This window comes from Marmota marmota, unplaced genomic scaffold, assembly GCF_001458135.2.
Source record: "Marmota marmota marmota unplaced genomic scaffold, marMar, whole genome shotgun sequence".
In the NCBI taxonomy this organism is placed as follows: Eukaryota; Metazoa; Chordata; class Mammalia; order Rodentia; family Sciuridae; genus Marmota; species Marmota marmota.
The window spans coordinates 9,426,912-9,442,756 of NW_025999925.1; the positions used below are offsets into that span (position 1 = coordinate 9,426,912).

General features: G+C 34.0%; 1 protein-coding gene across 11 annotated transcripts in view; it reads left to right on the forward strand.

Moving 5' to 3' along the window:
• Nucleotides 1–15,845, forward strand: part of Atg10 (autophagy related 10) — a 302,604-nt gene that overhangs the window by 51,396 nt on the left and 235,363 nt on the right. The window contains exon 2 of one of the 11 annotated variants that reach the window (XM_048800229.1): nucleotides 385–473. The exons of the other annotated variants lie outside the window; for them this stretch is intronic. Coding sequence (XP_048656186.1) covers nucleotides 405–473 — 69 coding nt within the window. The 5' untranslated portion in view covers nucleotides 385–404. The remainder of the gene's footprint in view (nucleotides 1–384; nucleotides 474–15,845) is intronic. 11 annotated transcript variants of the gene reach the window in all.

The following is a 15,845-nucleotide window of genomic DNA, read 5'->3' on the forward strand; positions in this document are numbered from 1 at the left end:
TTAAATAAACTGTGTCAAAATTATAAATAAACTAAAATGAGTAAAATTATCCTTAAATTGCTAGACAAGTCTTCACATTTAATGTTACATTAATGAGTTTTGTACAGAGACTGTTTAGAATAAAAACCTTTTCATCAGATGTTGCACATATGCTTTCACTGTTTGTTTTTCTTCAAAGTAAAACTTAATGAAACAGCTAATAAAACCCAATTTTGCTCCTGATTCTTGAAAGAAACAAGCCCTTGAAGTACACCCGCTGTTTATTCTTTTGCACTGGTTTTTACTACTTTTCACCATGTAAATTTTCCAGTAATGGAAAACAGTCAAAGCTATAAACCTTTTCTTCCAAGTTTTATAAACCCAGTGTTTATTTCTTATTTGTAGAGTGATTGCACAATGGAGACATGCTTTGCACACATACAGAGAAGTTTTGTCTCAGATCTTCATGTTCACCTCCTGCTGGCTTCACAGGGGTATGGAGCATGTGCATTTAAATGGATCTTTATTATGTAAATAACCAAGAACCATAATAGGGGCTTTAACTAACATAAAGAAGAGAGAGAGAGAGAGAGAGAGAGAGAGAGAGAGAGAGAGAGAGAGGTGTTTCAAAGTGAAAGGCATGTATGAGACACCAACCCTGTTACTAAATTTCAAAGTGTGTTAGATTGGTGAGTAGTTTGTGAAAAAGGATCAGCTTCTACAATTAGGAGTCTATAGAAGGTATATGTCTATGAATTCCACGTGGTGTTTTCACAAGCAGAACATGTACCATTCTAGCTTCTTTCTATAGAGGATTGTTTGGTGACAAGGCAAGGTGAATATTTGGGCTAGGATGAGATTATATTTTAGGGCAATATTACTCAAAAGGTGGTCCTCAGTTGGTATCAGTGCAAGAGATAAGTACAGAAACTGACAGTGAGTGGATAGAAACTTTTAAGCAATTTGTTGGAGTAATTTTATGTCTATCAAGTCTAATAAATGGATTAGGGCTTGCAGTTTGTACATTTTAGATTTTTATTTCATTTTTTCCTAGTAATTCATTTTTAGTGTTTTTCACAAAAGTATGTCTACAACAGATTGGAAATAAAAATCTTGATCTTTCACCACAGATGGTTTGAAAAGCATTTTGGTGGAGGATAAGATTTTCAAATGTTGATTTATGTCCTCTTGCCCTGTAATATGACGTTAGGTTTTAAACTATGAGCAAAGAGAAAAGACCATCATTTATAATTCCAGTTTCCTAAGAAAACAGCTTGATGACACTGAATGTTTAATAAGCTAAAGTTTGGTAGTAGAACCTGAAGAGAGAGATTCTGTGTTTCTCTGAAGGGCAAGTCCATATACTCCAGTGACCACTGAGTGGGTTTTGGTGTTGACATTTTCATACAAGTATTATGAAGGCTGGGTAGGATTTGTACCTCAATGGAGGTGGGCTGTTGCCAAAATGAGACTTTAAAAATTGGGGCAGCTTTTCAAGTGGAGGAAAGGGAAGAACAGAGAAAACTGAATTATCTACTTTGTGGTCCTTTAGAAGGGGATATTGGGACTTCGGGACATCAAAGGACATTGTGTAGGTCTTGACAACAAAGTGGAAATAGAAATGGGAGAGCATCAATGACAAGTTTCATTTACTCCTCAGCTTCACCTAGGATATATCTTAGTGCTACTAAAAATCACAAGGCGTGCCTCTTTGGTATGTATTTTATTCATTGCTGATACCTGCACAAGCAATCAGAATATAAAACTGAGATTAATGTGTAATATAACCTTGGGTCATAAAAATGTTCGTAAGTCATAGAAATAGAGGCACAGAGTTAGAAGGTCATATAATTCACCTTGTTCCAGACATTGCTTCTATTAAGTCTGCTTATGATGCATTAGCTTTTTGTGGTGACTCTGTGGGTTCTGCCTATGAGGGTGGGGTATGATGGAAGGGAAATGTCCTTGGGTACAGCATAAGAAGCAGAAGTCCAAAGCCCTGGTTGAACTAGAATGAGATTTACCTGAGGATTGTCTAAGGGCATACAGAGTCTGACAGAGATGAGAGACTTATCAGTGACAAAACTGAAAACTGGGGATTAGAGTTTTCTGATCAGTATACCTTATTATATTGCTGTGTGACAGGTTATAGGTGGGCTCAAAATACTAATGGTTGTAATTCATTAATAGTGTTTTCTACAACCATTCAGAAATTTACGGTAGTTGAAATGATATTTGAATACAATTTGAAGAACTCCCTATGTGAACTCTCAAAATTCTCTGATTATTTTGAACTAAAAACTTTAGTTTAGCAATTGGAGCCAGGAAGTTTCTGTAGTAGCCACAGAAACCACAGTAGACCACATATTATCTACCCTTGACCTTGGAATTTGAGTCATCCCAGTCTGTCTAATTATATACTTGTGATAAACTTGTTATCAGTAATTATTTCTTATTAAGATATGAAAAATATATACAACTTAAAACAACATTTTAACCATTTAAAAATTTTTTTAAAATATGATAAAAATGATAAAATTTACCATATTAACCATTTTTTTAGTATACAGTTCATTGGCATTAACACATTCACATCATTGTGTAACCATCATCACCATCCTTCTCCAGAACTTTCTCATCCTCCCCATTGAACTCTGCACCCAACAGCTATTCCCCATTCCCCTCCCTACTTTCTGGAAGCCACCATTACACTTTCTATTTGAATGAATTTCACTACCTTTGGTACTAAACATAAGTAGAATCATTTGTCCTTTAGACTGGTTTGTTTTATTTAGTATTAAATTATTTTATTATTATTTTATTAATTAATAAACCTGAAGGTTCATCTGTATTGTAATGTGTCAGAATTTTCTTCCACTTTTAGGTTGAATAATATTCCATTCTATATATGTATATACATATCCCACATTTATTTATTTATTTGTTTGTTTGTTTATTTATTTATACTGGGGATTGAACTCGGGCACTTGACCACTGAGCCACATTCCCAAGCCTATTTTGTATTTTATTTAGAGACAGGGTCTCACCGAGTTGCTTAGCACCTTGCTTTTGCTGAGGCTGGCTTTGAACTAGCAATCCTCCTGTCTCAGCCTCTCAAACCACTGGGATTACAGGCGTGTGCCACCATGCCCTGCCCACATTTTATTTATATGTTCATCAGCAGATGAACATGTAAATTCATTTGGGTTGCTTCCATCTTTTAAAATTTCACTTTTTAATGTATATAAAATGCTTGTATTTTATTTCAATTTTATTTTCTATTGATATAATTTAATAATTTTGCTGAAATGATGTATTTATAATTTTTTTATTACTTTTATTACCATTTCCTTCACTCTTTCCTTCTCTCTGTCTCTTTCTTTCTTTCTGTACTGGGAACGGAACCCAGGGGTGCCCTACCACTGAGCTACATCCCCATCCCCTTTTTTTTTTTTAGAGAGAGAGAGAGAATTTTAATATTTATTTTTTAGTTTTTGGCGGACACAACATCTTTGTCTGTATGTGGTGCTGAGGATCGAACCCGGGCCGCACGCATGCCAGGCAAGCGCGCTACCGCTTGAGCCACATCCCCAGCCCCCCCCATCCCTTTTTATATTTTATTTTGAGACCCAGCCTTGCTAAGTTGCTGAGGGCCTCTCTAAGTTGTTGAGGCTGGCCTCAAACTTGAATTCTTCCTGCTGCCTCAGCTTCTCTTGCTAGGATTATACGTGTGTGCCACTGCATCCAGCACTTTTATTACCATTTTCTGATACTAAATGTTGCCAAGTTACTTGTTATTTCTTTTTTGGTACTGGGGATTTAACAAACTTGATGTAATACTCTTGATAGAATTTCATAATGAGGAGACAGGCAAGTGGTACAGGCCTATAATTCCAGTGACTCTGAAGGTTGAGGCAAGAAGATTGCAAGTTCAAGGCCAGTCTCAGTAACTTAGGCCCTATGCAATTTAGCAAGACATTGTCTCAAAACAAAAACAGCCAGGCGCAGTGGTGGGTGCCTATAATCCCAGCAGCTGGGGAGGCTGAGACAGAAGGATTGCCAGCCTCAGCAAAAGTGAGGCACTAAATAACTCAGTGAGACCCTATCTCTAAATAAAATACAAAATAGGGCTGGGGATATGGCTCAGTGGTTGGATGCCCCTGAGTTCAATCCCCAGTATACCCCCACCAAAACACAAACAAACAAACAAAAACCCTCCTAAAACAACAACAACAAAAAAACAAAACAAAAAAGAACTGGGAATATAGTTTAGTCATAAAGTGCCCTTGAATTCAATTTCCAGTACAAAAAAAATTGTAATAAATTATATTTGTTTTTCAAAATTAAAAATATTTATTTCTAAAAATTAAGTAATAAATAAAATTAATTATATTGATTTATAAAAAGACCTTCTAACTTCAGAATATAAACATCAAAATATTTTTAATTGCACATGAATTATGCCTTATTTGTTAGTCCTCCCTTATTCATGAGTGATATATTTCGAGACCATGAGTGACATTAAGTGACCTCTGACTATGTATGAGTTTCAATACTATCCTTATTTTTCGGGCATCCATTTATTGTCAGGAATACATTCCAAAAAAATGCATCATTAGATGATTTTATTATTTTGCAAGTGTTTGTTAAGTAAACTTGTATTTACATAAACCTGAATGGTCTAGCCTACTGCACACCTAGGTTATATGGGATATCTTACTGCTTCTAGGCTATAAACCTCTACTGTACCAATACTGTCAGCAACTACAACATAATAGTAAGTATTTGTGTATCTAAAATTATCTAAACATAGAAAAGGTATATTAAAAACACTAGATGATGGAATTTTTTAGCTTTAATATAATCTTATGGGGCCTCTGTTGTATATGCTGCATATTGTTGAACAAAACATTATTATGCAACGCATGACTGTATGTGGATGTTCTTTGACTTATGATAGGGTTATGCCCAATAAACTCACCATAAATTGAAAACATTTTAAGTTGAAAATGCATTTAATACATCTAACCTACCAAGCAGCTTAGCACACAGTGCACTGTAGAGTACACTTAGGATCTGTGACTTACTGGGAGCTACGGTTCACTGCTACTTTCTAGCATTTCAAGAGAGTATCACACCACATATTGCTAGCTCTTAAAAAGGTAAAAAATTAAAACTTGAAGTGTAATTTCTATTGAATGTGACTGTCTTTCTCATCATCACAAAGTTGGAAAAATGGTTAAGTCAAGCAAGCCATCATACGCTAAGGACCATCTATAATTTTTCCCTATAAATATGTATCTATGATAAAGTTTAATTTATAATTTAGGCACAGTAAGAAATTAATAATAGGGGCTGGGGATGTGGCTCAAGCGGTAGCGCGCTCGCCTGGCACGCGTGCGGCCTGGGTTCGATCCTCAGCACCACATACAAACAAAGATGTTGTGTCCGCTGAAAACTAAAAAGTAAATATTAAAAAATTCTCTTTAAAAAAAAAAGAAATTAATAATAGTCATCAAACAAAATAATTATAACAATGTACTGTAGTAAAGGTATGTGAAGGTAGCCTCTTTCTCTTTTAAAATATTGTATTTTATTCATCCTTCTTGTGATTATGTGAGATTATGTCATGCCTATGTGATGAGATGAAGTGAGGCAAATGATATAGTGTTATTTTTCCAGAAGAGTTTTGAACAGGTGCACTGATAATCAGGTGCACTGTTAGTAGTAGCTAACAGGTAGGCAGCACATACAGCATGGCTATACTGAATAATGGGATGATTCACATCTTGGGCAGGATAAAGCAAGGTTTGTATCACATTGCTCAGAATAGCATGCAATTAAAATTTATTATGTTTCTTTTTTATTTTTTAGTACCAGGGATTGAAAGTAGGGGCACTTAACCACTGAGCCACATCCCCAGCCCTTCTTATGCCTTTTTATTTTGAGACACGGTCTTGCTAAATTGCTTAGGGCCACACTAGATTTCTGAGGCTGGTTTTGAACTTGCAATCCTCCTGCCTCAGCCTCCCATGCTCTGGGTGTGTGTCACCATGCCCGGCTGATTATGTTTCTTTTGAAATTTTCCATTTTTACTGTTTTTGGACTGTGATTTGACTGTGGGTAACTGAAACTGTAGAAAGTGAAACTGCAGATAAGGGGGAATTACGGTGCCATCATTCCTTAGTATCTGTGGAGGATTGGTTCTAGGACCCCCATGGATACCCATATTTATGGATGGTTAAGTCTTTTATATATGACATGGCATACTATTTGCATATAATCCATGTACATCCTCCTGTATACTTTTAAGCATATCTAGATTATTTATAATACCTAAGACAATAAAAGTGCTCTGTGAATGTTATACTGTATTGTTTAGGAAATAGTGGCCAGAAAGGGGAAAACAAACAAACAAACAAACAAACAAACAAACAAAAACCTTCCTTGTACATGTCAGTTCAGTAAGACAATTGTTTTCTTTACAAATATTTTCACTCCAAGGTTGGTTGAATCCACAGATATGGAAACCAGGGACATAGCTGATTATAAATACTTTGTGAATATTCAAAGTATTAATTTGTGAAGTAAACAGAAACTAATGATCAATTGTTTGAATTTTAATGAAATTCTTTTTAAAAACTTTTTTTATTTATATATGACAGCGAAATGCATTACAATTCTTATTGCACATATAGAACACAATTTTTCATATCTCTGGTTGTGAAGGCAAAAGTTTCCATATCCCTGTAAATAGATTTTATGACGCTGTAGAAGCTTATAGGCCCCATTAGTTATTTATATTTCAAAAAGATTTAATTTTTACAGATATTGTACTTACTTGTTTAAAAATACTTTTTTGTTGTCAATGGACTTTATTTTACTTATTTATATGTGGTGCTGAGAATCGAACCCAGTGCCTCACACATGCTAGGCAAGCACTCTACCATTGAGCTACAACCCCAGCCTGTTACTTTTAAAAATTATTAGATAACTTTTAATTAATACTAGAAAGCAATCAGATTTCCAGGTGCAGTGGCACACACTTGTAGTCCTAGCAACTCAGGTGTCTGAGAGGGGATGATCACAAGTTTGAGTCCAATCTTAGTAATTTAGTGAGGCCTAAGCAACTTAAGCACTAAGATATAGCTCAGGGGTAAAACACCCTTGGGGTTCAAACCCTAGTACTCCCCCCTCCCCCCAAAAAAGCAAGTAAGCAGTGAGCAATCAGATCATAAGATGAACACAATTGTCTAAAAAGTTAAAGTCATTAATTAGGAAATGAAATGACAGTCATCTCAAATTTGGGTGTGTGTGCTAAGTGTTTCTTTTTCTCTCTGCATAGATGACTTACTGGCAGGGAAAGGTAATAGAGGACAAGGTGCCAAGCAAACTTCACTGGCACCTCACCATAAAAACATATCAGGGAAAGAATCTGAACATTTTAACTTTCTGCAAAAGCAACACAAAAAACCAAAGCTTTTTTTTTTCTGTTTTTAATTGGTTCCAGCCAAGATAGATTAAGTGCAATAAACCAATTACATACGAGCTCATAGCTTTAAAAGCTAAAGCCAAACTGCTTTCAAACAAGGATGGAAACCCTCATTTTACTTTTCTATTATATGGAAATTGTTTGAAGTCAATAAAGCAAAAGAAATGGAGAAGGTGGCATTCTAAAATAATACTAGCAAATGTATTGATGATTTGTGTAATGACATAAAGACAATATTAATCCAGATTGCTGTTAGGTAGAGCAGTTTTTATTTTAGATAGATGAATCTACACACCTTAGTAACTGCTAAATTATAGCACAAGTTAGAATTCCTAAAGAGAAATGCTGGGAAGAATATCAACTCTCTGTAAAGAACACAAATTACTGGGGATAAAATATTGAAGGTGGTAAACTCATACTTTGAAATAAATAAGGCATGATTGAAACCTGCTTGAATTTGTATACTGATGGGGTGACTGCAGTGACAGGAAGGCATAATGACATCACAACAAGACTCATTGTGAAAACATGGAGGGAGATTCATATAATAATGTTTTTCACAGAAAATCTGTTGAACAGTAGTTTGCTTGTGAGTTCCACAGTCTCATGTATCTAATGAGAATCTAAGACAGCTAAAGCTGCTTTGCTCACATAGGTTTGCAGCTGTATGTGAAAAAATGGGAATACAACTTCTACTGTTTTGTACTAAAGTACAGTGGATATCCAAGGAAGTTTTTTCCAAAGTTCATGAACATGAAGGAGAATTGGAGCTCTTTTGGTCAATTTTACTTTGAAACTTTGTTAAAAGACAGATATGGGCTTGAAAAAACTGTTTAATTAGCTGAATGAATGAACGTAATAAGAAAATATCAGGACCTCATGATATTTTATGTCAACTGATACAGTGATGGATTAAAGGAAAAATTTGGTCTTAGAAATTTGAGGTTAAAAATGATTCACTTATGGCATTTAGTTTGTGTCACAGTTTGAACAGTAAAAAATATTAAGTAAAGCAGCATCTTGTATACTTAAGAAAACCTGCATCATTGGTTTGAAATGGACGATTTCAGTTGTATTCATAATTTATGTAAGAAATTTTCATATTACTTTTGTCAAAGAAAGTAAAGGAATATTTATTTGATTTACTAAATGATGGCATGTTTGACATACAATTCAGATTTGAATTATCCAAATTCTGATTAATGATGAGAAAGTTGTTTACATCATTTGGAGAAAAATAATAAGTATTCATCTCTATAAAAACAGAAAGTAGATTAGTCATTGCCTGGGTCTGGTATAGGAATGGGGGTTGACTATAGTAATTATACAATATAAGGAAAAGATAATTAAGATTTTTTTCACCAAGTTTCATATAAATACTACCAGATCCCTTCTAGTTTACCTGATTATATTATATTGTTCAAATATGAATTTTTATGTATGTCATGCAGTGAAAAAGTTTAGGAAACACTGGGCTGAATCATATGACAATCTAGAATGCAGAGGCAATAATGTTAACTGTATAGCTCCTAAATTCTGCAGCTGACAAATTTCAGGAATGGAATAAAGAGCCAGGATAGAGAGAGGGAAAAGTTTCAGGAAATAAACTTGCAAACTAGGCATGTGTGATGGGTCAGGGTCTGATGTGTCTTATGTCTTAGTGATGTCATGGTTAGGATCAGTAGTAGTGGGGATGGGAAGAGGAGGAGGACTATGAGCCAAATTGAGTGGCACTAAGCCAAATAGCGTTCTAATGGCTTCTGAATAATAAAGCAGATATAGTTTATCCCAATCCTTTCTAACTCAGTCGTGGGGATTGGTCGAAATAAGTTAACTCTTGAAACCTATTTTTTTAAAAAAACCCCACTCATTAATGATTACCTTCTATCAAGTTCTATTCTAAGTGTTTTTCATGTATTAACTCAGTTTATATTAATAATGGTTGTTAATAGTAGCCATTATTATTCCTGTTTTATTTATTTGTGGCAGAAGTGGAATATGAACTCAGGTAGTTTGGCCTTGGAGTTGGTGGACTTGATCAACTGCTCCATTGCTTTTCGGGTTTATAGTTACATTACTAACCTCCACTCTCTTTGTCAGCTCTCATCTCTAGTCTTAAGATAGACTATTCTTGGCCTTCACTTCTTCTATAGAAGATGTGGCCTACATCTATATGCTGCATTGTAAGGCTTCCTCAGAGACTATGACTTGGATGTGGGTATCATCTTACTTCCTTATCTGTGGAAAAGATGAGGAATATAGTTTGACTTCAAAATGTTATTAGAATATTTACTCTGCAGCAGCCTATGATGTATGTATCTGTGCTTTAGAATATGGTAGTCACTAGCCACATATGACTATTCAAATTGAAATTTAAATAAAGTAAAATACAGTAAAATGAAAATATTGGTTTCCTAATTGTACTAGCTTCACTTCATTGGAAATTATCTAGTTTTGGACAGCCCAAATAACATTTCCATTATCAAATATGATTTTATTGGACAATAGCATTCTAATTTGTTCATCTCCCCAAATTGGCCATATCAGAAATAAGAGCTCATTTCCTCTTGGTTTCTAACTTCTCATTTTGCTGTATTTCCAACTGGCCCCATGGATTCTGGCCTTCCTTCTATTGCAAAAGACAGTGATACCAGAAATTAATATATATAAATTTTTTTTCATTGTTGGCCATTAGTTGCTGGTTCATACAAGATTTGTTTCCTTTAAAATACCTCTGTATTACTGTTGTCCTTACTCTTTACTTTATCTTACAAATATAACAATTACAAACTGAGTTCTAAAACTTCCCTATATGACAGCCTAGCACACTTGGGCTGTTAGTGAACTTGAAGGCATTTAGTTCTTTTTCTTAAAATGGTGCTTAGTGTTAAGAAGGGGTTCCTGCATTGGTTTAGTTGGATTCTTTAGCCTAACTTTAGGATTTTATTTTTATTCATGCCAAGTATCATCTCATTTTTGCCTGTTATGACTTTTAAACTATTAAATCATAATTGGATAACCTGAAAAACCATTATTATTATTATACCCAGTTTTGATAAACATGGCTTTGTGGGTTGACTAAAAAGATCACATTCTACTTACCTCTTTTTCCTTCTGTCTTTCTTCCTTTCCTTTTCTTTCTTCCCCACCTACCCTCCTCTTCCTTCCCTTCCTTTCTTCTTTACTTTATTTGAATAGGTTACCAGATTAGCAGGATGCTTTAGAAGTAGTGAGTTTGATCTGAGCCAAATTATTTAAAATGTTTCGGAAATGGATAAATATGTGAGTAAGCACTGTGCAAATCTTATCAAATTTGAAGAAACTGACAATATTTAAACTGAGAAAGAGACTATTTTAGATACTCAAAGGACTGTGTTGAGTTAGCAATATAGATTAGAAGAATTTATTGTTTTGGAGGAAAAGTTATCAAGGTTAGTTATAAAAAATATAGTATGTTATTAGTGTACTCAGGGGAACATACATTGATTATGAACACCTCGGTGCAACACCAAATAAGAGGTAACTGTAGGATATTTCCATTCTCTTGACCACAAAAGTGAAGTGAGCCAAAAAACACAGTGGGAATTAAACGAACCAGGGTTAAGTTTTCATTAAAGGCTGTGCTGTGCATTTACCACTCCTGGTTGCCTTGACAACAGGGCTCCCTCGCATGCTAATGACATTGTAATGAGAAAAAAAAAAACATGCAAATGCAGTAAATAGTAATTAGAGGCAGAGCCATTCATGGAGTAGTGAGCTCTACCTTGGGAAGGTCTGGGAGGAGCTGGTGAAAGGTTTGTTCTAAAAACAAAGAAAGAGGTGTAAGAGAAGGACTTTGAGTTATGTATAAAAGGACTAAATGGAGCCTGCATAACACATACTCTAGCATTTATTTCCTACAAATACCTACCAGTGTTTCTCCAGCAGAATTTAGTTTGTCAGAAGTCATGTAGTTGTACGTGCACATTGTCTTATTCTACCTGTTGGCATCCCTGTGTGGAAAGAATCTTAGCTGAACTTTGGCTTAAGTTTGGAGCAACTGTAGTAGCCAGCTAGTTATAATGCCCTCTCTTCCCATACTGGGCAGGGCTGGGCCTGCTCAGACAAGGCTGTGGGGCCAGAGAATGTAGCCAAAAGTCTGTCTTCATAAAGAGAGAGACTTAATTCCATGTTGCTTTAGATCTGGAATAGGACCAGTGAGTGACTATTAGTTAATATAAGGTATAATTGACATGTTATTATGTCACTGGAAATTTGTAAGGTCCTGCCTCTCTCAGGTGTAATACACAGGGTCTTTGAGTTGCATCAATGGTTGGAGTCTAAAAATCATTGCTCAGTTTCATTCTTTTTATTTCATTTTGTTTAGGCTCTTTGATTTTTATTGACATATCTGTTTTTCTTGGAAGTGGCAAGAAAAAGTTATATTGCCTGTTTCACATTATCTCAATTCCTTGGTTAATTTTTTTGGCATCTGTTGAACCATAGGTCATTGAATAAAAATTCTCAGGAATAGCCATTGAGATCCACAAATTTTACTATTCTTTTTCATGTTTCAATTTAAAACAATGGCTAAGATTTTCACACAGAAACCATATATATCTTTGTAAAAAGTTTGTGTTAGCATATTATTAAAAATTCAAGTAACTTAGAAGTATATGTAAGGATTGGAGATGTAGTTCAGTGGGAGGGCATTTGACTAACGAGCATGAAGTCCTGGGTTTTATCCTCACCACTGTAAAAAAATGTTTTGTTTTGTTTTGTTTGTGGGGTTGAACCCAGGGTCTCATGCATGTATTCTGCCACTGAGCTATAGCCCCACCCCCATATATGGTAAGATATTTTTAAGTCCTTTCAGCCTGCTTGCCAACTCCCAAACCCAAACTTTTTAGAGATAACTACTGTTAACAATTTGAGGAGTGAACTTCAAAGCTCTTCCTGTGTAGTTCTATGTGTTATTATAGATGATAATATACAGTATTAAGACATTACTAATGACTAACACTTATTGAGTGTATTGCTATATGCCAGACACTGCTCACACCTTTTCTTTGGTATATTAATCCATGTAATCCTTCAAATCTTCCTTTGAGGGAAGGGGAAAGGAAGTCCAAGAGAACTTAAGAAACTTGTCCAAGTGGCATGCCAAATTTATATGCCAGAAATCTGCTTTAGAGCTTGTGCTTTCTCTCACCTCGTTATCCTATCTGCTCTGGGGTAACATATGCATGTATGTTTTTCTATATATTTGGTATCAATGATTCTATGTAATTATTCTTCAAGTAGTTTATTTAATATTTTAGAAGTAATTCTATATCAGCAACTTTCCTCTGCTAGCTTTTAAAAGTTGTCATGTTTTATTCCCTTATTTAGATGTGCCATTATTTGAACACTTCCCTATTGACAGGCATTTAATTTATTATTGTAAATGAAACTTTAATAAATATACAAGTAATACAATTTTATGCATACCTATATATTTATGAAGAATAGATCAAAGTGGAATTGCTGAATGAGAGAATATTCTCACTTTATATTTTAATAAGTAATGCAAAATTAGCACAATTATCACTACCTTCCTAAACAATCTTTGCCTGGCTTCTGGTATACTCCCTCTCTATTTCCTCCCACCTCAGTGACTGCTCCTTCTTGACTTCTTCTGCTGGTTCCTCCTTATCTCCCAGCTGTTAAATATTGAAATGTCCCATGGCTTAATCTTTTGTCTTCTCTTTTCTAATTCTCTAATTAAATACTCTGCAGGAGAGCTTACCCAGTTCTTTGGCTTTAGATTATACATATTACTAGTATATTTATTAAAGTTATATATATATATATATATATATATATATAATTTATAGTTTTAGTGCCTGTCTTGCTGTCTTGTCCCTGGACTTCAGGCTTTTATATCCATTAGCCTAATTGACATTACATTTGAATGTCTACTAGACATTGCTAATTTAACTCATTTTTACTTCCTTCCCCATGCTCTAACTGCTTCTTCCACATTATGCATATCTTAGTAAATATTAGCTTCCAGTTGTTCAGAAATAAGAACCTGGAGTTATCCTTGACTCCTTTCTCCTATAGCCCCTGTTAAACCCATTAGTAAATCTCAGTAACTGGATTTATTTATTTTTATTATGCTTAAAATCACCTGCTGTACATGTGAAGGCAAGAACTTCTATTTTGTTCATTGTTATAGTCTTAGAGCTTAGTATAGTTCATTACACGAGGGAGATGCTCAGTATTTGTGGGATTAATGAATAAATTAGAAAATGGATATTTCATTCCAGACAGACTGTACCAATTTACATTTCTATCAAAAAGTATAGGAAGCTGGGCATGTTGGTGCATACCTGTGATCCATGTGACTCAAGAAGATCATACATTTGAGGCCAGCCTCAGCAACTCATTGAGACCCTCAGCAATTTAGCAAGAATTTGTCTCTAAATAAATAAATAAATAAATTTATTTTTAAAAAGGACTGGTGGTAAAGCATTTCCTATGTTCAATCCCAGGACAAAAACAAAACAAAATAAAAACAACAAAAAAGAAAAAGTATTAGAAATATGCCCCTTTTCTCATATACTGTATAAAATTGGATATCACTGTTGTTTTTATTCTCAAAGACAAATGAGATTATTTTGCTACATTTTTCTCATTACTGCTGAGAATATATTCATACACTTATTGTTAATTGGTAGTTTTTTTAGAAACATCTTGTTTATGTCCTTTATTTGTTTAACTGTGGGTCATTTATATTTTTATATTGATATGTAAGAGTAACATATTATGATTATAACCTTTCATTTCCTGTGTGTATTCCAAATATTTTTCCCAGTCCATCACTTTTCTCTTAACTATGTTAGCAGTACCAGTTGTCATGTAGAAGTTTCTAATTTTTAATGAATCTTCCAGTCTTTTGCTTTATGACTCTGAGTTGGGTGTTTTGCTCAGGAAATCCTTCCCAACTTCTTTTATTATTTATTTATTTATTTATTATTTATTTTTATTTTTCCCCAACTTCTAAACTATGAAAACATTCTCTTGTATTTTCCTCCAGATGTTTATTACTTTATTTTTTATATTTAGGGCTTTAATCCATGTGGATTTTATTTTCCAAGATTGTGTGATGTGGTAATGTAGCTTATTACTAGTGAGAAGAATAACTTCATATTGATTATTTGACTCATCCATTCTTACATCTCTTATCCAAAATTATTTCTTTATCATATATTAAATTCTGACATATTTGGTGTTCTGTTCGACTTCTTTTCTATTCCTTGATTTGCTTTTCTTATCTGTCATAATAAGATACATTTTTGTTGTTACCAGTGCTATTTAGTTGATTTTGACGTCATTGTTCTGTTTTTTAAAAAAGTCTTATACATTTTCTTTTTCAGGTAAATCTTATGTATATTTTTTTCATTTTATCGTGCTGGGAATTGAACCCAAGGTCTTCCACATGCTACATTCTACATGCTACACTGAGCTACATTCCTAGCTAAATGAATTTGACAATCATTTTATATGTTTCATAAAAAGCTTAGAACTTTTTCATGTCCATAAAATTATGGAGTTTTCTCCTTCTGCCTCTTCCGCATACTAGGATTAAACCCAGGCAAGTATTTCATTACTGAGCTACATCCCCAGCCCTTTTTATTTTATTTTGCCTCCAGGCTGGCATTAAACTTGTAAAATTCTCATGCCTCAGCCTTCTGAATATATGGGATTATAAGTGTGTACTCTTGTGCCCAGCTGTAGTGTTCTCTTGATATAATGATAGACATTTTCCTGAATATTTGGCAATTTTTGTTCATATTGGGTAGGATATATATTACTCATAATTTTAACTGGTTATTGCTATAATTGTAAAAGTTACTGATTTATATATGTTAACATTTTTCTTGGTCAATCTCTGAAACTGCTGAGAATTATATTAATTATTAATTACTCTATTATTTACTCTATTGACTTTTTAGAACATTCTCTTAGATTATGTAAATAAATCATCTGTAATTTTATCTTAAACTATTTGGATCTCTTTTCTTATAAGGCTTAATTGTATTCTAGTATATCTAAAATTTCAGTCATGTCAGTGCTTTGCTTTAATTGAAATGTTCATACTTAATCATTAAGTATATTTGTTGTAATTTTTTATTAGTTTTTCTTTATCAACTTAAGAGAAATCTATTTGTAGTTTTAAGAGATTTTTTAAAAGCAAAGCAATGGGAGTATGGAGTTCTGTTGTGTTTTTCTAGTAACTACCAGATAATGATATGGATTTCCCCAATAATTTATTATTTATAGAGATCACACAGATAGATTTCTTATGTTGGACCATCTTTGTGTTTTTATTGTAAATCTTACTTCCTCC